This window comes from Syngnathus scovelli, chromosome 4 (genome assembly GCF_024217435.2).
Source record: "Syngnathus scovelli strain Florida chromosome 4, RoL_Ssco_1.2, whole genome shotgun sequence".
In the NCBI taxonomy this organism is placed as follows: domain Eukaryota; kingdom Metazoa; phylum Chordata; class Actinopteri; order Syngnathiformes; family Syngnathidae; genus Syngnathus; species Syngnathus scovelli.
In genome coordinates, this window is record NC_090850.1 from 15,902,775 (window position 1) to 15,925,393 (window position 22,619).

General features: G+C 39.8%; 2 protein-coding genes across 4 annotated transcripts; one reads left to right on the forward strand and one right to left on the reverse strand.

Moving 5' to 3' along the window:
* Positions 1–1,517: 1,517 nt before the first annotated feature.
* On the reverse strand, positions 1,518–4,861 carry eif3m (eukaryotic translation initiation factor 3, subunit M). The gene is made up of 11 exons (XM_049719106.1): positions 4,698–4,861; positions 4,111–4,243; positions 3,880–4,018; positions 3,564–3,687; positions 3,402–3,496; positions 3,222–3,305; positions 3,037–3,136; positions 2,829–2,910; positions 2,227–2,370; positions 2,001–2,061; positions 1,518–1,751 (listed from the first exon to the last, which is right to left on the reverse strand). The coding sequence occupies exons 1-11, from the start codon at positions 4,737–4,739 to the stop codon at positions 1,628–1,630; spliced, it is 1,128 nt and encodes a 375-aa protein (XP_049575063.1). The 5' UTR covers positions 4,740–4,861; the 3' UTR covers positions 1,518–1,627.
* Positions 4,862–12,242: 7,381 nt separating this feature from the next.
* On the forward strand, positions 12,243–21,919 carry wt1b (WT1 transcription factor b). Of its 3 annotated transcripts, none has more exons than XM_049719104.2 (9): positions 12,243–13,660; positions 15,428–15,550; positions 16,474–16,591; positions 19,438–19,518; positions 19,609–19,714; positions 19,811–19,958; positions 20,645–20,734; positions 21,084–21,167; positions 21,317–21,919. In XM_049719104.2, the coding sequence occupies exons 1-9, from the start codon at positions 13,261–13,263 to the stop codon at positions 21,436–21,438; spliced, it is 1,272 nt and encodes a 423-aa protein (XP_049575061.1). In that variant the 5' UTR covers positions 12,243–13,260; the 3' UTR covers positions 21,439–21,919. The 3 variants fall into 3 exon arrangements, with proteins under 3 accessions (XP_049575061.1, XP_049575062.1, XP_049575060.1); XM_049719105.2 differs by having other exon boundaries at positions 12,245–13,660; positions 19,609–19,663; positions 21,084–21,176; XM_049719103.2 differs by having other exon boundaries at positions 12,247–13,660; positions 21,084–21,176.
* The last annotated feature ends 700 nt before the right edge of the window (positions 21,920–22,619 follow it).

Genomic DNA, 22,619 nt, shown 5'->3' on the forward strand with positions numbered 1-22,619 from the left:
AGTAGCCAGACTAAAAAAAAAAAAGAGACAATATTCCAGCCAAGATACAAAGCTTTACAAACATTCCATTAAGAATAGAATAGATCTTTATTGTCATTGTCACACATGTACAACGAAATTTAAAAAGTGCCAACTGATCAGTGCAAAAAAATAAAACATAACATAAATAAAATAAATAGAATAAAAAGATAAAAAATACAAGCTAAAAACCACACATGACTCTTTCTTTGCACTGCTCCAGCTTTTTGTGATGGTGAGCGCATGACAATTTGTTGCCCCGATAAAGGCTAGAGCTGCACCTCTCGGTGGACAATTGGACTGAATGGTGAGCTTCTGCAGACATTTATCTGGACTGGCAGGATAGGAAAAGGGAGCTTGCTTAATCTGAGTCATGTCTCAAAAGACTTGTCCCGATTACTATTTTGCTGATGATAAAATGAAGTGCTTAGGGAGGGCTGGAAAATTGGAAGTTAGCTTGCACCAGTTAAGTAGCCACTCTACACTTGTCAGTTATGCTTATTCAAGCACATTCTCTGATCGCAAATCACCGCAAAACGTTATTTCACCTAAACACAAACTCTTCAGAAATAAAAACCTTTATAGAGGATTACACTCGTCAAATAACTTTTAAAAGAAAAAGTTTTAGTCACACTTTTCAAGATCATATTTTTGCACTGATTCTGACCTTGTTTTTTTCCCTAGCGCATCAGGTCTTAATAATAACAATAAAAAATATGTGCTCTAGTAATATATTTGGTAATATTTATGAATTAATGCTGAGGTTCAACAACAGGTGTTTTTTTTCCTGAACTGTAATAGCTCAAGGTTTCATAGAATAAATTAAACCATAAATAAATAAAATAGCTCAATCTCTGATGAGCTAGAAAAAAGTAAAGAATTCCGTCAAGAAGTTTAGATACACAAAGCCATTGCTATTTAAAATATTCGTTTGACCAGTGTTATTAACAAAATAATCATCTCAACGATTTATTTGATTGGTTGTAGATGCCCTTGTGATGAAGAATCAACCAAAGAGTTACATGTACTACTAGGGGCATTTGATTTTTGATTATACATCCTTAATGCTTCAGACCAGACTCAGAGAACATATTTGTTGCAAGATAAAGATTAAACACAGTGATTCATGCTAACTACATTGCCTAGCAACGTTATGAATCATCCCCCAAGTGTTGCTAACACCAGGATACGCAACGCCGCTCCGAGCACGATGGGTTCATCACATTTCGCATTAGCGCCAACACCTCTCACGTGGTTCCCCGACAAGTGACCTCATCATTACAGCCAATTTCTCAACTCAAGTCACAGCTCATCTAATACTGGCATGTTGTCCTTTAACTGAAACCAGATGTCGAAAGATGCTTGAGGAAAAAACCCTCAAGAATGAGTCTCACTTTAAGGGACAAAGATGATGCCCATTTGGAAAAACAAAATTATTACAACGGTTACATTAAAAATGAACCTGCACAATATCAACAGTAAAAAAAGACTCAACTGCATTGAGCTCCACTGTTCTTTTATTGGATGGGTATAAAAGTTGAGAGAGCGGTTGTAAAAGAAGGAATCCAAGGGTCAGGCAGTTGACGGATGGGCTGAAGGTAGGTAGAATCTAGGCAGAAGGTGACAGAGTTTGCAGGCTGGTCTTGACAGTTGCAAGGTTGGCTTTCCAGGAGCTGAGGCTGTCGAACAGCTGCTGCCACTGCTGCTTGCCGAAGGTACGGTGTGTGCTGTGGCTGATGGGGAGGATGACAGAAAACATTTGAAGTCAAATTCTATATACACACACGAGTGATATGCCTGCAATACTTACATTTATGTCTTATAAAGTATTGTTCACACAAATATTTTCTGTATACTACTTTGCTAAGGTAGACGCGTTGTGACTTGCATACAAATTACTTTGCCACGGTAAGAATGAAACTCCGTCAAAGGCCAAGTGCTCCTCGACAAACCAAATTATAGTGAGTGAAAAAGATAATTACCTGACAACAACTTTTTGCTGTGTCTGGTCTATTTTGCAGCAGATCATCTTTGTCCGAACAGCTATAAGATGGAAACAAAAAAGGCATGAAAGTTGTGACTAAAAGCCATCACATTCACACTTCAGTGACACCTTAACAGAAAACGCCCAAATATGAAGGAAGTTAAAAAAAATGTATTCAATATCTTGTTATGCGACACATTCTAGTGAAAGTGAACTTCCTTTACCATCAATGACAAAAGCTTCAACATCATCTGCCCCAATCAGAAGCTCCTGTTGCATGGTGTCAAAGGAGATCTCCTTGAATTCCACCGCCATGCCCATGAACGTGAGCAGACGCATCTTGGCCATGTTTTGCTCGTGGGACAGACCTGTGGGGAGCGACACAAGGGAATCATTAAGCTGTTGCGGGCCATTACGTTTCCCCTTAGGGACTTTCCCAGTGTACATTGAAGAGCAACAGAATTAGGGATTCTACTCATCAACAACAGGACTACACAATATCCGGGTAGTCCATCCAATACGTGCATTTACAACTGATCCTTCAGTAGTGGGGGACGACCACTGCTGACACAGACATTCCTCGTCTGTGTCAACTAGGGGGACTATGCTGGCTCAATATTTACCAAGCAGAAGGCTGTGATGTAATGCAGAAGACAGTAAAAGAATATTAACATTACAAGTCTCTGTTCGCAATATTTGTTTCCAAATTTTGTTTACAAACTGATTTGTGATGAGGCGTTGTCAATTCTTTGTAATATGACCCGTATAATTAGTACAGCACGTGTGAGCATGGGTCACAACGTAACAATGTGGCGGATGTACTTACCGAGAGAGTCAATGAAATCTTTGTTATTCTGGTAAAATTTGACGTAGGCCGCGAGCTTTGCACTAACAAATATAGTCAACAGCTGTAAAACATGGAGAAAAAAAAGAGCTTGTTCAATGGAGCAAACCTTCAAGACTTCACAAAGCAATAGTCACATTTTAAAGATCGCATAAAGTGTCTAAATAAAGTATTTCACATCAACACTCACGTCGTGGATGAGCTCCCCCTCCAAAAAGCGCACTGGCTTGAGAGTGAGTAGGTGATCAAACAAGAAGGTGTTGGGGTCTTTTAGAGCACGAACTATGCATCTAAAGAGCACATAGGGAGATCATTGTGGAGAATGGGAAGCAAATATGAATTGGACCCGCGAGGGGTGATGCGCTGCAAGTTTACCTGTGAGCATCAACGCGTGCTTGAGACGCATTATCCTCTGTGTAACTTCCCAGCAACTCCACCATCACTTTGGCTGCAGCCTCACTGGCAAATCAAAGAAATTCATTTTATACTGACACCCGTCAGACAGTGTTTAACTTAATGGCAGTTTTCTTTTTTAGAGCTAAATATGTAGTTTACCTTTTTTTGCAGTCCACCAGTGCTTCATACACCAGCCTCAAAAGAGTGTGCTTCTTCTCTGTATTCAGGTTCCAGTCAACAATCCACTTGGCCACCTAATCGACAGTTGGAAGAAAATATAAACAAGATGGCAACGAGATCAACAAGGCGGAGTGAGCGTACCTGATCAAGGTCAGTGGGGATGAAAGCGATGGCGTTGCAGGCGGCTGCCACTTTGGTGAGGCTGCATAAGACTGTGTACCTGACTGGTGCATTCTCATCCATGCCATGGAACAGGTTACTTAGCCTGGAGCACAAAAAGCATTTTAAACCCTTCTTTAAATCTTCGTCACATTAGTTCTATGCATCCTACTGGAGAAGACAATGCATATACTCTCAAACAGTGTCTTTTTGCTGGTCTTCCACTAACACTTTCAATTCCATCAATTCAAATTAGATTTTTCACTTCATGTGTTCTCCCTAAAGTTCTATGACTCACAACTGCATTCTGAGGGTAGGTCTCTCTCCTTCGTGGAACTTGACCAATTTCTCACACAGACTCTCAATGAGAGCTTCTTGCTTCTCTGTGTCCAAGATCAACAGCAGCGATACGATGCTGTTCATCACACTTTCCACATCTGTGGTGGAATACAGAGAGATTGTATTGTTATACCACCATACATGTTACTTGCTGTATATTGAGGTAAAGGTGGCTTGGACTACTGCTTACCTTTATCATCATCTTTGAGACAAACATCACAGGCCTCGATGATCTGAGCCAGGTCTACGTGAAGTCCACCTTCAGAGTTCTCCTCGGAGATTTCAGCTCCTTTAGACTTGAGGAAAGCTCTCAACTCGGACGCCTATAAATTAATACACAAATGTGCAAAGAATGAAGATTGATATTTTGTTTCTATTACATGGCTTGTTCATAAGTGGCGCTTGAAATCGAATCGTAACTTCTGCTGGAAAACATCTGTCACGTCGTTTATTTGTTTTGTCGCGTTGACATCATTATCTCATCCAACATCGTTGACATATGTGACAGAGCGTGACAAAACCCAAAAAGGACACGTACCGAAGCTTGTATTAAAACTTATTCCGGCAGAGTGATGATGATCCACCAATTCTCAATCTAGACTATAAACAGTATGTGCGTCTTTATTATGCCCTAAAATAATCTTATACCAAGCCGCTCATACCGATTTACCGGGTTAGCTTAGCTTGTTTGCTACCCTTTACAGCTCAATAGCAATAATCGACGAGTCCAGCAGCAAAGACGATAATTAATCAACGAGTGGGAGCATAAGGCAATACCTGGTCGTCTTCCGTTATATCGATGAATGCCGGGACGCTCATTTTTGTTGTTTGTATGCGCCTCAGCAACGAAATCCACGCTCCCACCTGGGTAGCCCAACCGGAAAAGAAAAAGGACGATGCCGGTGAGATTGTTTACTTCCGGGTCGTTTTCTTAAAGCTACAGTGTTCCAAAAGAGTCACGCACGAGCGTTCCCTTTGAGCCTTGGCATTTCACAAGCATTTTAAATTATGTCCCGCTTTTATTACAGCCAATTGTTTCCACTTAATTTCATCCTTGCAAATTTATGGCTAAATCCCTGCATAGCTCTGCTGGATAGCTTCAGCTAATGTAGTTTTAGCCTCAAAGGTCAGCCAACCTCTTAAATTTGATGTCACCCAGACTTCCATACTGCATCCCTATCTTTCATTCTCTTCTCTCCAGATATGCATCTAGTCTCTCTGGGAGATTAACCCTGGACGACTTGGATGAGAGTTACTGAGGTGAAACTGATCCCTGAAAGAGGTTATCTGATGGAGCTGAGGCCCATCTGCGTGGACCACCATCGCAGGCCTGTCCAACCCGGAAACACCATGAGTGTCAGAGGGCAAACACCCTCCACCGTAGCCTCGCTGACCTGTGGGCGCACGTGCTCTGCCTCTGTGCCAAGCCCGATCCTGTGTATTGTTACAATGGCAGGTCACAGGGTGATGGAAGTGAGTGGGGTGAAAAGGGTAAGTAGCGCAAGAGTTCACCCTAAAAACTATGGCGTCGTGTTACAAACATGTGAAAGGTGCTGCCCGGACTTTAGTCCCAAAGTGACGATACAGAAGTTGTTTTCACATGCATCGCTCACAGCTCATTTGTCACTGAAATTAGAATATTTTTAGGACTCACTGGCTACTGAGGTACTTTCTTGTGAAGTCATCATTCCCTGAAAGACGTCTTGCCACATATTTCTCGTTGTGCTTACAGTTAGGGAACTGAACTCACTGCAGTTAGTCTAAAAAAAAAAAAGAGGGGAAATGGCTGATGGAGGATTTCACCATCATGCTCGCACGATGCGTCATCTTGGTGGGAAGGCAAGTGCCTGGTACCGAATCCCACCCTCACTCTCTGTTGCCCTTGTGCGCTGTCACAGCAAATTATTTATAGATACTTCTCCACAAGTGTTCTCGTATACCTCTGCACCTTTCATTATCTGAATAACAACTTGTCATGTGCCTGGCATATTTCAAATCCTGAATATGTTTTTTTTATGACTTTGAAGCTCCAGGTGCATATGAGACTTGTTTTGTCTTCAAAATTCTATTGCTATTATCTTGACGATGTAATGATCATAACATTTTAGTCAATAGGTTGGAAAAAAAAAAAAAGACTTTTGTGTTTTCAGTATGTGCGATGGAACCTTTTCCGGTTAGATTTCTCTGCATTCCAACAGTTTTTCCTGTTTCAATTAGAAAAAAAATGGTTCAAAGGTCAAACTGTCACCCCTCAAAACCATTGTTAACCGTACAGTTTGTTTTTAAGTTATATTCTAACATTTTTAACATGCATAGAAATAAAAAGTAAGTTCATTGTTTGTGAAAGATAACAACTCTCACTGTACTATCTACAGTATAACATTCCTACCTGAAATAAAACCTGCTACTCATAACGACTCATAATTTATGGAGCATAGTGTTGTCTTCTTTGCATTCTTCTTAGTACTAGTTCATTCATCATGTGAAATACACATGTTAGTTTATTTAGTTAGTAATGTTTACGTGACTATACAATTCCATTGGAAAATAAATTGGAATGCAAAAAAGCACAACAAAAACAGAAACTACCGCAGTTTTCCTGATATACCGTAAACGTTTACTTGATAAAACCTGACTAGTGCAGTCCTCAGAGGACTAGTCGACAACTACAGCAGGCCCACGTTTTCAGTAATTTATGTCTGGGGAAATTTTAGGTACCATTCAGTGGAAGAGTATTTGTCATTTGGCCTATCACGCATTCTGTTTAATGACGTCAGGTTTCCATTTGATCGTAAAATAGTGATTGTGAAACACCACATTGCCAAAGATTCAGCTTTGTGCAGGAACAATATAATAAAATGAATCCAATTTCCAGGATGTCTCTCACAGAGATGAAACAATATACTATACATTTTGTATCTCGAATATTGTAACCATTTACACTTTTAGCACAGTGGGAATTATAAACAGTAACAACCAAATGTATGTTTTGTGTTGCAAGACCCCAAGAAATGTGGGCGATTCTTCTATTTTATTTTGACTATTGTGTCAAGGAACTATGTTCAAATAAGTTGAGGAGTTTCATGGAGTGCTTTGGTGCAAACACCTCATCCCTGGTACCACAGTTTCATTTTCTATAATATAAAATAATTTAATTTCAAACATCATAATTTGTAATAGTAATAAAAACCACATCAGAGTGACGTGAAGCTCACTGAAGCATGGCAGTGACAGGGGGACGCTAGGGGCTGCTGTAACTCCCCTGGACTAACAATAGCACCTCTGTAGCGATGATTCTTTTTATGTTTCTGGCACGACGCCCACTCTGCCTCCTACAAGATAAATGACCATGTATTAGGAGTTGGTTGAGCCCAGGTGCAGCCTCTCTTGCTGTCTGCCGGCCAAGCGGTGAGTATCCATGTAAAGCAGCCTGATGGTCATCGTCCAACATGGCCGCCTACCTTCCACCCACTAATTGTCTGGTTCCCACAGTTCGGCCTGCCTTCACTGCCTCTGAAAAATCCCCCTCGCTCGGGCTCATCTATCAGTCAGTGACCTTGTCAGGATGCATTGCATGACTTGCTTCGTGCTTCCCAAGGTGAGGCCGATTGCTTGTTAATTACTTATAAGCTGAGTCCGCCGGCCGCCTTCCACCCATGCAAGCCGTTGCACAAAACCAACAAACAAATACTGTCCAAGATGTCTTTATTGCATTGGACTAATTTATGGGACCTCCAAGCAGTATGTAATTATGTTTTCAAGCTTCATATTTAAGCCAAAAGAAATTCCCTTTATAGTTTGCCCTAGCTTGTGAATGTTATAAAACGATGTTCCCTCATAATTATTTGATCATCATCATTATTATCAAGCCCAAATTCATTACCAAAGACCCAAATGAACATAACAGACATGAATTTATTGCGACAAAGGCACACTTTGTTTGTTTGGTTATCAATAAAAATAAATTACAGAATTTTATCATGGCTATTGACAATTTTGGGAACAGCTGGTCATTTTTACTAATAAGCATGAGTTATTTTGTTGTACTTATTATTTACAGTACTTTGTTCTTGTCCTTGACACGCACTAAAATGGAAATGTGGCATCAATTATGATCAAATAAGTCATAGCTTATCTCTATTAACTGAAGCTTGTAAACATGCTACGCCAATAAGTCCAAATCCAAAAATTTAATAAAAAGAAAACATTTATTATACATTGGGGAGCGACCTCCCAGGATGACTACAATGTGTTCACAGATGTGTCCACATTTAGCTATTTCTCTTTTAGGAAATCATGGAAACCTCAAACTTGGGTCACATTCTGATTGTGTTCCATTTTAGTCAATCCACTGGTTGAAGGCAAACTCTGTTTAAATTTTTGCAGCTACTGCATCTCTTTAAAATTAGCCACAATGTTCCTATTTTCCATCTCTGGCTTATCTTGAACCTATGACCTAATAATGTATCACCTATCTATATTATTTATTCTTCTTATAGATTAGAAGTCCTTGTGATTAATTACCTGCTCCACCTCGCCTTATTCAGTCAAGCAGAGTTATGATCAGAATCACCCACGACGCACTCCAATTGTCAATTAACGTCGGGCATTCAGCTCGAATTTTATGACTCCACTACAAAAATTAGTACCAAAAAAAAAAACTTGCGGCAGTCGTGCCATATCACTTAGCTTCATATCACTGACAGCACCACGGCGATCAATCATGGCAACTTCGAGGTCGTTCATCCTCTCGTGTGGAATGTGTGTTCATGGGGCTGCAAAAAAAAAAAAAGGGGAGTCATTGCAGTAGGGCTGCGGCTCTCTCTGTGATGGAGTGACCTCTTGTCATCAAACCGTGTTTATATTACACTCACAGGCTTGTACAAGTATTGAGATGACACATTTAAACAACAGTTAGCATCCATTTCATCGGGCTTGAGACGAAAGATGCCAAGAGTCTGTAATACTAATTAGTGGCACGTTACTAACATGACCTTTCACTTTTTAGATAACAATACAGGCTATCTCATCCGAGTTGATGATTTAGAGCAGAGGTTCCTAATAGGTGGATTCTGCTCAGGCTCCAGGATCATTTGCCTATATGTATGGACCCAGAATGTCATTACAATGGTAAATGTAGAAAATGCACCGTGCACTCCTCCCTTGTGATGCCAATCAAATCCACAATTGAGATTAGTAGCTAGAGCGAGTTGGTGTGTTTGAAGTCCCAAAGACAAAAGTCCTGGAAAAAGTGGTTTTAAGCTTTTTAACCGTTAGTGCTCCTTCAGATTGTTTGCATTTGAACTCTATTTGCAAATATAAGTATACAATTTATATAAGCATAGAACAATAAAACTATGTCGCTGGCAGATGGCAATAACAAACCGACTAAATTACAATGCATGCCAGGCCTGATGTGAATACCGTGCCTGAAATTCTCAATTCTATGCAATTGCATGCTTCTCCCCGTCATTGCAATCATATGCGAGTCATCACGTCCGGCTTTTTTCTGTCTAGTCCCTACAATGAGGCTTGTGGTGGATGACAGCATGTGTAAGCAGTAACCGCTGGAGATATGTGCAATGTTTTTTTGTTGACTGCTGACGCCCTGCTGGCCGCAGCTGCTGCTGGGTGTGACAACACGGAAGAGGCCGCAGTTTACTGTAAAGCGCTGATAACGGACCGGCCTTGAAGGTGACGCACACACACCTGCTTGTATGAGACATGGATTATCCAGAACATTTCTCCAAGTGTCTAACTATGTAAACCTTCTACATTTAATCAAAGATAAAGATAACATATGGCCAGCAATCATGTATTGTTATTGCTCTGTGACACTTGTAGATTACAACTGTTTAATTCATTTCAATTGTAATTTTGCTGTGGTGAACACTGCGTCTTTCAAAGGGCCAATTTTAGTATAAATATTTGACCAGAACCAAAAAGCTAAATCATGCACTGAAATATTATTAATGCGTTTAGTTTACATAAACTAGAGGGAGTTTAGTGATGGAGGGTGAAGGTGAAGAGAAACAAGAAGCTGAAGATTGCGTGTTAAACATCAGTGGACAAATGTTGTGTCTGACACATATAGTGTGGAGATACTCACTCTCCCACAGATTGTTCTTTTCTTCCTCTTATCACAGCTTCTGATATGGGACTCTTTGAAGACGTCTCACTGTTGATAGAAGGGGAAATTAGAAAAAAAATTGCATAGCCATTGCCTGTTCATTAAAGGAAAATAAGGACGGACAACTATCCTGTTTGATAAAAGTTCTTGAAAGACTTCCAGTACTTAATATAAATTGAATTTTCCCAGATGGGGTTTGATGAACTGGTGTTTCTTTGAATTTAAGTAACAATACATTGGGCTTTGGAGAGAGTTTAGAGTTTTATGTAAACATTAGACATTAACATCAGACATATAAGTACAATTTGTCTGACAAAATAAAGTTAGTAATTCCCACTACGTTTGGTAGAATATTGGGATTAAGCTTTCTAGAAGACGTACGTGTCTCGTTACATCTGGCCTAAATGACACAGCGTTTCAGAAAAAGAGCATTATACCATCAATCAAACATGCTGGTGGTAGTGGGATGGTCTGGGGTTACTTTGCGACTTAAGGACCTGGGTGACTTTATAGTCATGAGTTCTGCTACTTAAAAAAAAAAAAAATCCTGAGGAAGAACTGGCCAGGAGTGCATCACAAAAACATAAGAACGCGGCAAACAGTTTTTTTTATACCACTGTTTGTGAGTCACTGAATAAAAGCAATGTTGTTTAGTGTGTTATCTGCACATTTATGAGCAAAACAACACCTGCAGATTTGCCTGCAGAACTACATCTATTTTAATTCTGATGACCGGTGTTGACAGTCATATTAAACCACAAATGTTTTTCAAGCACAGCCTGTCTTTCGATGCACGCGAACAGATTTGTGTTCAACTACCAAAAAGTAATGTCTTTTTCACGTGTCCCGCTAGGTCACATATCGTCGTATAGTTTATCATCATGTGGCTTTTTGGATGAGACAAAGCCTTCTCCGATTCCCTCATGGCGCTGGAGAAAGTTTGGCTCTTGTGTGTTTCTTGTTAAGGGTCACGGCTAGTAGTGACCGTTTGCCTTCCTCTCCGTTCTGATGTTGTTTTAAACCCAGAGTTAACCACATAGTGATCTGAAGAAGAATGGGCGTATTTGGGGACCGCCATCCGTCATTTGGGCTGAAGGGCTTGTTTTCTCTCGGAGCGGTCACCTCTGATGAATCTTTGCTAAATACTCCGCTGGGGAAGGCATGGCTAGCGTTTGCCTTGGCTTACCAGCAAGTATTTCGGCCAGATTTCCTCCGTTGTGCCACAACCTTTTGCTCTCATTGCACATTATTTATGGTCTTTGTTTGTTTATCATGGGCGGACCCCGGAAGTTTTAGCAATTGTTGAGGGAGAAATCATGTTTCTCTGCTTCCATATTTAAGTCAGCTTTGCGGACATCCTCTGAATGTTTGGGTCTTCTTCTGGGATATGACTTAGCCTCTGTAGTAATTCCCATAGTAAGCTAGAGAGGGTTTTATTGTGGCTAGAATAAAAAAAAAAAAACTAAACTCAGCAATTAACATTTGTGAAAATGGACTGTACATAAAGTGTACTTTTATTTTTATACTTAAGCATAAAGTTCTTGCTCTATCAACGATGGATTGATGGGTAAATTATAAATGTTCATACCCCCAACCCAAAATCAAATCACTCATCACTTATGGTGAGGTCACCGGAATTCTTGATGAATATTCCAGATGGCGATGATGGGAAGTGCCGGACGTTCATTGACCACTATCTTAAATTCACACTCCACACTTGATGTTATCGAGTGTTGGTAGGTTAGCAGAGTAAAGTTGCAGGCAAGAATTTCTTCAAAATCTATCATGTCGTGGTGTTAATGGTGGAGGTAGCGTATCCTCTTGGGAGTAATGAGTCATGGTTGTTCTTCATCAGTCTTTGTTAATTTGCACAAACATGATAACATCATCTTCACCTATGAAGCATATTTATGTATTTACATACAGTGGAAATGAAAAGTAAATACATCCCTGTTGAAATGCTATGTTGATGTGATATGAGGAAAAAAAGGGACCAAGACAATAAAAAAAAATCTGCCATTATTATGGATTATTTCCCTAACAATTCAATTAAAAATTTAATTTTTCAATAAAGGAAATACAATCAAGAATTTATATTATTAAAGGTAGTATTCATAATAATAATAATAATAATAATAATAATAATAATAATAATAATAATAATAATAATAATAATTTCCCACTTTTTTCATCTATGCAAATTGCATGGTTATGTAATTTAAATGTCCATCTTAAAAACAACTGATGACAGCTTAGTTGCATGTGGAGTCAAGGTCAAAACATGATTTTTTATCCTCGTGTGTAAGCATTTTTGACCATGTGCCAAAACAATGCAGTTTGCATGACTTTCCATTACACATTTATCCATCACTTTAATTCTTTAAGTCAATTTATTTTCTTTTAGTGCTACACAAAGCCTAAATTTTAAAAACACTGTGCTCGACTTGCTGTTACTGACATGATGTGCATCTTCTTACTTCTTCCTATTATGAAAGTATTATGAAAGTTTGCTATGTTTCAAACTAAAGAGGTGAATCAGAAGCATCACAGAATTTGGTTCAGGGTGTGTTTGAGAATTGTGTAATCACTTTAATTGTTTTTGATTGTTTAGATTCTCAACTGTACTATATTTTTGTTCACGGCCATAAGCTAGTTCCAAATAAATGAACAATGAGAATGCAGATTTGAAATGCTAAAATTTAAGGAGAATTAGTATCATTGTTGCCATTTTTACTTCCAGCAGCTTTAAACTTTTTCTCACTCTTGAACAAATCCGCTTATCTATCTTCATTTACACGAATGCAGAAAAGTGAGCCACACATGAACTTGGCCAATCGAATATAAATGTGTGCTTAGTCAGAGCCTGCTGAGAAGTCAGTGAGGGTCAGGGCAAGGCGAAAACCTTTCTGACTCCGCCCCCTGGCCTGTGTGACTATAGCCAGTATTTGAGTCTTCGGGGGGGCTAAAGGCAAAGCAGTTGTGGAGGCGCAGAAACGAGGCTGTGATACCCTCACGCACACTCCCACTCACTTCACTTTGAGAAGGAAGCAGGCACACCTCCATTTTGGTCATCATCCATTCTTGTCAAGGTTCCCCTCAGGCAGGAATGATGGCTTGGTAGTTTGTGAGCTGTGACTTGTGTTTTGTTGAAGAGGTTGATCCTTCACTGGAATTCCATCTTTCTTTTTGGACTCTTAACTCTCGTACCCAATGCTGACCGAAGCGTGCGGCGCCATGTCGATGGGCTCGGATGTTCGAGATCTGACTCTCCTGTCTCCAAGCCCCCAGGTCCCCTCCCTAGGTGGGGCAGGAGGTGGTTGTGGCCAGTGGACACCACTGTTGGACCTCCATCCCGGCTCTCCCTACAACTCCCTGTCCTCCCACCACTCCTTCATCAAGCAGGAGCCGAGCTGGGGAGTCGCCGACCCTATCGAGGACCCCCACTGTGGACTCGGGGCCTTCACGTTGCACTTCTCGGGCCAGTTCACAGGCTCGGGCCCTTGCCGGGTGGGGACCTTTGGAGAGCCGGCGGCGGGCCAGCCCAGGGTTTTTCCCAATGGAACCTACCTCCCCGGCTGTGTGGACAGTCCTCCTGCACCCAGGAACCAAGGTAAACATTTGTCAGCCCAACATTATACAGATGTCAACAATTCAAGGGATGAATGTCTTCTCAGAAATGTGACATCCTCTACTGTGTGTTTGTTGGGTTTTTCAGCTGTGTTGTGTCTCGGCAGGATGTTATGTGCTTTACTGGGACAACATGCCCTATGTCAGGAACTAACTTGACACTTTTCTGGAAGCACACTGACAGACGCCGACAGCCATCACAGTCTTGCTGCACCGTAACCTGTTTCCTTACATGAACTAATCACGGGCGCTTTTTAAATTGTCCCTCCAGAACACAGTTTCACAAATGCTTTCAGCTCAAGATTCAAATCAAAGATGACATTTTTACTCTTAAAATTAAAACTGCTTAACATTTTACTCCACGATACTACATATGAACATAGAGTATGACAAACCAATAACCAAATTAAGCAGCAATCCTGAGTGTGAGAAACATTGATATATATATATATATATATATATATATATATATATATAGTTTTTTTTATATATATATATATATATATATATATATATATATATAAAAAAAACTATATATATATATATATATATATATATATATATATATATATATATATATATATATATATATATATATATATATATATATATATATATATATATATATATATAAAATATGTTGCTACTGCAAATCAAACAAGGCAGCTTGTTAAGTGGATCTTGACAAATGTGCCTTTGACAAATGTGGCTCATTGCATATACTTATACAGTGTATTGATCAGTTAGTGTTGCTATTGTTATCCTTATTCAACAATGTACACGGTAAACAAAATAGTGCTCCATAAGTGTAATGTCTTGGCCACAACTGCCTAAATAAATAAATAAATAAATAAATAAATAAATAAATAAATAAATATGTTTTGTCCTAACATTCCACTCATGATTTGTTGCCCTTCATAATGCAAGATGAATGCCAAATGCCATAGTAGAACCTTTAGCCAATATAATAAGAAAAATGTTATCATGATTCAAAGAATAGCCTGTTATGCTGGTTATAATAGCTGTTATGAAGTAATAATATTTTATATAAAAGAATTAATATAATACAATCATTTGATGGGATTCAAATATTTATTTTCTCAGGATTTGTTTGAGTTCCCTAAAGGGTTGATAGTCATAAGATTTTAATGTTTGCCTTATTTATTTCAGCAATAATTTACGATATTTTTTTTTTATATAAATCGTGGTGGACTCCACAATCTGGATTTGCAATCTGAATTTGAGACTTTTGTATGCAACATAAATATGAAACTCCTTGCAAACAAAGCTCCGTCAAGTCTGCTGGGGCTCGTTACTTGGAGGTCAGAGGTTGAACTGCGGACGTGTGCGCTGATGTGACTTCCACAGACACTGTGCGAGCACTCTTGTTCGCTCGCTAGTAAAGTACTTTTTGATGAAGTGATAAACTGCTCTGCAAGATGCGGGGATTTGAGTAAGACATTGCGAGTCATTTTTTTCTGGAGAAACCGCTCAACGGCCCTCCTAGGACTTACTTTTGAGAATTCCTAACTTCTGCTTGAACTTTCCTCTATGAGAAGATCTACATTCTTATTTTAATAACTTAAATGTAGGTAGCATTGATGTGATCCGTTATCCTTTTCTGGGAAAACCCCTCGGTTTGTTGTAAATATTACCATTAGGCTCACTCAATGGTGAAAATTAAGAAATACTTTTACATTTAATGATCCAATTATTCTTTAAATATGTGTGTAACTTTGTTTTTCTTTAGGGTATGGTGCAATGGGCTTAGACGGGAACCCCAGTTATCCTCACACGGCGTCTCACCACACCCCCCAGCTCTCCAGCCTGTCCTTCAAGCATGAGGACACACTGTCGCCACCAAACAACATTGGTAACAGTCTACTTCCTGGCACGTTCGCACTAAACTCTCTCAATAACTGGAACACGGCTGCGTTCACGGCGAGGTCATAGACGTAGCCCATCATTCTTTCTTTTGTTTTTCCCGTCTCTATTGCTCTCTTCTCTCTTCCTCTTGCAATGACTAACTCAGTCATAGACCTTCTGTAAATCAAGTATTTTTCACACAGCACTCAACTGCCTTTGCGTTTTTCACATCGTGACACAGCAGCCCACTGTCTGATAATGTAACATGTGCCTGATGTACGTATGATTCACAAAATACTTGGCGCACAGTTGCATTAACAAGGCAAGAGTGTGTTGAGTATTAAACTTCACACAACTGTCCCTGTACTGCATTAAAGATGATGGAAAAATAGGCAGTGTGTGCTTCTGTATGCCTTTACTGGGCAAAGAACTATTTTTGGTCATGGCATGGTTTCTAACAAGCAAATAAAAGTAAAATCCCCCATGCAATACAAATGATAAAAGATACAGTAATGTTATGTAATGTAAAGTTTTATTAATATGACCAAATGTCTGCATTTATTTAGTGATTTTGAAAATTGTAGACCTTATGATATTACGACTTTATTCCTGGACACAAAGTAATGTATGCTTAAATGTACGCTTGGCTGAGTCTGTGACAAACTATGAGTCGGCTTCCAACGCAAAGTTGTGCGGGGATGATCCTCAAATCCCTGTGACGGTGATTAAGTGTCATTTTGCAAGATTCTGTATCATCGTTGCGCCATTCTTATATCATGTACCATTACTTTTATCCATACAGTACCTATTGTGAACCAGGCAAGCAGTGTTTCATTCATTAATGTAATATTTAAACTACTTAATAAAGGTAGCAGCTATTCTTCCAATACAAGACATTGTATTAACAGAATTAATTTTTGTTATTTGCAGTTGAGCAGCAATACCCCCCTCCTCATCCACCTCCTCCTGCCCCACCTGTGTTCGGATGCCACAATCCTGCAGAATCCTGCCCAAGCAACCAAGCACTACTGTTGAGAAACTACAACGGGTACAGTCATTTTTTTTCCCCCCTCTCTGAGCACCGAATCCCAGCCTAAAAATCTTTCATGGGAATAAAATGAGTCATGAGTCATGCTGAATAAAAGCCGAGTAAAGTAAGGCTGAGAATGCACTTTTACGCCCAGGTTGGACATTATATGGACATTTTAGCAAATATCGCTGGGTGGTACTCCAACCTGTCCATTAATTCCTTCTGGCCCAAAGATTCTTCTGAATATCAGCCGTTATAGTGTGTTCATCACACTTGTATTTGGCTTTCTTAACTTGTCATATAAATATGTATTATCAGTAACCCTTGATTAGCTGTTATTTATTATAACATAAAGCACTGACTGTTTAAATTTTTTTACAGGCCGTCACTAAGTCACGATAATTTATTACCAAAAAGAGCAAAAAATATTAATATACGAGTAGAAAAAATAACACAGTAACGATTCTGATTCTGATTATGTTTTACCTACTAGTTCAAATGAACGCATCTTATAATGCAATGCAAATACAAAATGAATATCATTGGAGGCAATGGCAGTATTGGTATTGATATACTAATAAGTGTAGAATTGTGTATTATCATTAAAACGCAAGTTCTGAGTCCTGAAACTACAGGCCTGAAAATGAGTCCTCTGGCCCTGCGTGATGTGTTCCCAACTTGTGTTCATTTTGATGGAAAACATTACTTTGGGTGAATTGGGTTGGAATTCTTTGAATACCGACTCGGGATGTTTTGGGGAAGAAAGAGGAGCATGTGCAACCCAAATACTGGAACAGCAGATGATAAGAGGAGACTTTGCTGTTTTCAGTAAGAACTTATGGCATAAGCTGGAAAAAATCAAGCGAACGCACGCGCCCACGCACACGCACGCACGCACACACGCACACACACGCACACACACACACATACACACACACACACACACACACACACACACACACACACAGTGTATATGTATGTCAGATAGCAGTGAGCCTTTCCACAGTTGACCGTAGTTCAGAACTGATTATTCTCCTTCCCTCAAGGACTTCTCAAGGAATGAAAGCCAGAATCCCCCCACCCAACACCCCCCTCGAAACGTTCCCGTCTTTAATGATACCGAGGACAGAGTGATGTCATGCGGTGGTTCGTGGCGTACAAGGCACCGAGTCGCACCCCCGCTCCCCTGCAGACAAATACAATCCCATCTTTGAGTGTGTGTCTGCGTGTGTGTGCACTTGTGTGATATGCCAAGGTAAAGCCCATGTTTTTTAATGAGCAGTGCGGTGGGCGTACAAGATGTGTTAATAAGCAAACCATTCGGAATCCCCCTTCATTATCTGCACAAAGGGAGAGGAGGGACATGAAGAACCTTTAGTATCATAAATATTGCCAGAATGCTCCATTTTAAAAAAAGAAAAAGCAAATAAAGATGAAACACGCTTATCGTTATTTTTCTAACATTGGTAATTGTTCAACCCTTGTTGTTAGTAGAATATACGTATACCAACAAAACACTCTACCTTAACTTTGATGAGAGGTGACGCTCAAGCTGATAAAGTCTCTGGTTTATTCATTTATTTTTTGTCTCTTGCCTGACATTGTGTCGCAGAGCCAAAGAAAAAGCCAAATGCATGCAGTGGCTTGATGCCCAATTAACTGAGCAATAGCAAGATATGTTGCACGCTGGCATTCCAGGTCTTGGACTGTTGGCTTCCGGATGCGAATTGTGTGCCAAAGAAAACGTACCGTCTTGTGATTCTGATTCAGATACAGAATATTTTATAAGTCTCAGAAGGGCCATTCCGTTTTATAGTCTAACCATACATACTGTTTTAGAAAGGTTTTTGTTTTTGTAATTAGAAAATAGCACTCTATCATATTGTACCTTCTACAACAAACATAGTGATAACAAGAAAATAGAATGTAAAGAATTAAACAGTTTATGTATCATGATTAATCAATATGAATCCATTATGGCTCCTTCTGGTGTGCATGACTTAGCCACCAGAGGACATTATAATCAGCATTGCAGACATAAACACAGATGAGTTTCACAACTACTGTCCACGACTCAGCAGCTGGAAGATTCTTTTTTTCCAAAGGATAAAGAATAAATGCCTCTTAGTGATGTTATATCATCCATCTGCATGTGTTGATTCACAATTTGTTCAAACATCTGTTGCTTAAAATAACATCAACACCGACACAAAAATGCAATTCATTAGTTCGTGTAGGACGTTTTGCATTGTTTGTTAGCATTAAACTAACCCTAACCCAAAGAAATGTTTTGAATACATGACATGTGATTATCAGTGTTTTATGTTTGGTTTGACAGTAAATGTCAACTAGGATTGATATTATAAAGAATGAAGCCACATTTTTTAAGAATTTCTCACTATCAAACTGCTAGTTGAAAAAATTTAAGTGGAATTCCTTGCCACCAATTAAAATGCACAGTTTGTCTCCTTTAAAGTCAAATTGGTACACATTCCAGAAGTCAAACAATATTTATAAGCAAGACTAAGTTTTAAAAACTCATCTCAAAAGTCATTCTCTAGCCTTAATCTCGTAAAGTGGGTCACTCTTATCTCAATCCAGCTAAGCAAAGTCTCAGAAATAAAAACATCATGACATCAAGAATAACCACACCCAGTGGCCGTACAGCAGAACAGAATGCAGAACAATTCTCGGTTTATTTTGCATTTTGTGATTTTAGCTGCCTTATGGCAGAAGGGATTAATGAATTTTGGAGAGCAGTTTGCATACTGCACCTTGAAATGTATGACTGATCTTTTTGGCTTTTGACTTTCCCCCACATGATTTGAGTGTTAATCACTGTGTTTTTGCTGAATTCTCATCAGTGATAACCTGTACCAAATGGCGTCTCAGCTGGAATGCGTCACGTGGAACCAGATGAACACGCTTGCGTCTTCCATGAAGAAGTAAAAATAACCATTTGTTTTCAAGTCCCATAGATAACCCTAACAAAATAAAATCTTTCATTTCTTTTAATTTGTGTATTTGTTTTGTAGCAGCCACACGACCAGCTATGACAGTGATCCCATACCCCCGCCCCCTCCCATGCTGGTGAGCGCCCAGTACCACATCCACACGCATGGCGTGTTTAGGGGGCTTCAGGTCCGTCAAGTGAATGCACGTGCATGCACAAAGGAGGTAAAAAAAAAAAAAAAAACAGCTCTCGAATAAACAAGCGTGTGCTTCCCTGTCCAAAAGGATGTAAGACGAGTTCCCAGTCTCGCTCCACCAGCTGTAAAGTCATCCGAGCCCAGTGAGAAGCGTCCTTATGTGTGCACCCATCCCGGCTGCAACAAGCGGTACTTTAAACTTTCACACCTGCAGATGCATGGAAGGAAACACTCGGGTGAGTTTATCTCTAACTTATTATACATAAATGCTGTGTTGTATGAAAATTCCTAGATTAAAGCAAGAGATATAATAACTAATTCGCCCATGGGTGGGCGAAACGTTGAGGTCGAGAGCAGTGATGCAAAAAGTCCACACACCCCTGCTCAGATGCCAGTGTTTTGTGATGCAAAAAAGTTACAAAACTCTTCCCACCATTAATGTGACAACTCCCCAAAAAAATCTTTCCAAACGGGGAAATAAATATAAACAAGTACTAGATAATCAACAAGATTATGTGGTTGCACAAGTGTGAACACCCTCTTCGCTGGAGGTGTGGCCTCTAAGTAACCTCAAATAAAGATGTTCTCGTAGGCTTTTTCTGACAGTAAAATATGTTTCCTCTGTGGGCCATGGCTTGTGCTGTAAAATGTGATTACAAAAATGTCAGGAAAAGCCTATTTGAATAACTTAATTTTATTTGGGGTTTATCAGTGGCACTCTAAATTATAGCACTTGCGTACTGACTGACTCCCATTTAACGTGTTTGAATATTATTGGTGAGTTTGAAAGAGTGTGCACTATTTATTTTTACTGCCCCTCTGAATATATGCCAGAATTTTGTCTCTAGCTCTAAATATGTTCACACACAGGTTGAGGAAATTGTAATAAAACCATACAACAATGAGGTGGTTGATGTTTCAGGTGAGAAACCGTACCAGTGTGATGTCACAGAATGCGGCCGCAGATTTTCTCGATCAGACCAACTGAAGAGACACCAGCGCAGACACACAGGTACTATAATGTCACACTTTTTATCAATACAACAATACTTTTAATCATTATCAGGACTGTATATTATTAGTCGTATATCATACAGTGGGGTTGGCATGGTGATTGACTGGTTAGCACAACAGCCGCACATTGTAGAGGTCACTGGTTCCATTCCAGGCCCTGACAATCCTGTGTGACTTTTCATCGAGCAGTAGCTGAGCTAGAGGGGGGCAGCGTAGGCACTGGTCCCCACTATACATATATTAAACTAAATTATATAACATTTTCCATTGCTGAATGTGACTTAACCAAGCAGTCCTCAGGTCAAAATTCTAAGTCAAAATAACAAATTAAAACCGTGTTTGTGCAGGAGTGAAGCCTTTTGAGTGCGAGACATGTCAACGCAAGTTTTCACGGTCAGACCACCTTAAGACTCACACTCGGACTCATACAGGTAAAACAAGTGCGTATACCTTTTTATCTTCCTCCACTGCATCACTCTCCTGGTCAGACTTCTGACTCTGGAGATGGACTGCTTTATTATTGCACTGAATGTTTGAACGCGCTTTTTCATTCAACGCCCTTTCTCTGACTTATGTTCAGGCGAGAAGCCATTCACATGCCGCTGGTCAAACTGTCAGAAAAAGTTTGCCCGCTCCGACGAGCTGGTGCGCCATCACACCATGCATCAGAGGAACCTGACCAAGCTGCCGCCTGCCATCTGAGCCAGGAAGGTGGTGATGCAGTGTGCCAGCCAATAGAGCGAGAGAGCCAGGTCAAAGGTCGTGGTGCCTTGCCAAATGTGCATAAGTGGAGGTCACAGCTGATGCCAATCCACCTCGACCACAAGGCACCCGTATGGCCCGCAAGATGCAACTCAGCCAGCACTCTTATTGGGTCATCTCCACTGAGGTTACTACCATCTTATAATTGAGCCCAGAATTTCAAAAAAGACGACACAAGGAAACAGTTGATGTTCTATTTTTGATATCATAGCACACTTGCACTGTTATTTGGGTTTTCTCGTAAGTGCTGAATCGTGTAAACTGGATTTAGGAAATGGACAGCAGTGATTTGTGGGGGATGTAAATGTATACAATGCACGCCTAATAACTTTGTACATATATGATGTAGATGCTTACTTTTAATGACGTTTGTTTTGTACGGTGTATTTTTTTATGTCTATAAATGCTGAACTACATCATTCTCCGGTGTGTGCGTTAGTGTGTTTGCGCTGTCAGGTTAAGAGGCCACCTATGATCGAGGTGTTTGGGGAGTGACAGGTAGTAAAACAGCACCCCACCGACGCTCTGACAGGGCGCAGGTCTCACCCTCCTAAATCTCTGCCGCACATCTTCATAACTGGAAACATCTGGAACTCAATAAATCGTATTAAAAAAAAGACACATACCAAAGTGTCATTACCTCACTGAAGGCCCCAACATTTTTTAAGTCTTTATAAGTATTGAAGTATTGTCACGTGTAGGTATTCTACCTTAAGGAAGCAAATATGGAAGAAAATAAGATACTAGAATATAAAAAATTTGTGAGGAAGGAATATGGAAAATCAAGCCACACTGACATTTGGCAGGAAAAATCTAATTGTGCTGATTGGTCTTTACACAGTGCTGACAGACCGCCACCTGCTGCGAGTAGGTACATACGTTGGATATAAAATGTCTACTCAGCCTAAAAAGCCGACTAGAACATCTGGAATTTATTTGTCGTTATTGAAAGACACTTGAAATTGTGTGACACTTGAAGGTGTGTGCTGACTCCCATGGTTAAATGGAAATGGTTAATTCTAAGCACAGCCACATCCTAGTAGGGTGTGCACAATTGTACAATCACAACTCACTTGTTTTTTCCATGAGTATATAGTTTAATGATCGCCTTGCGGTACTGT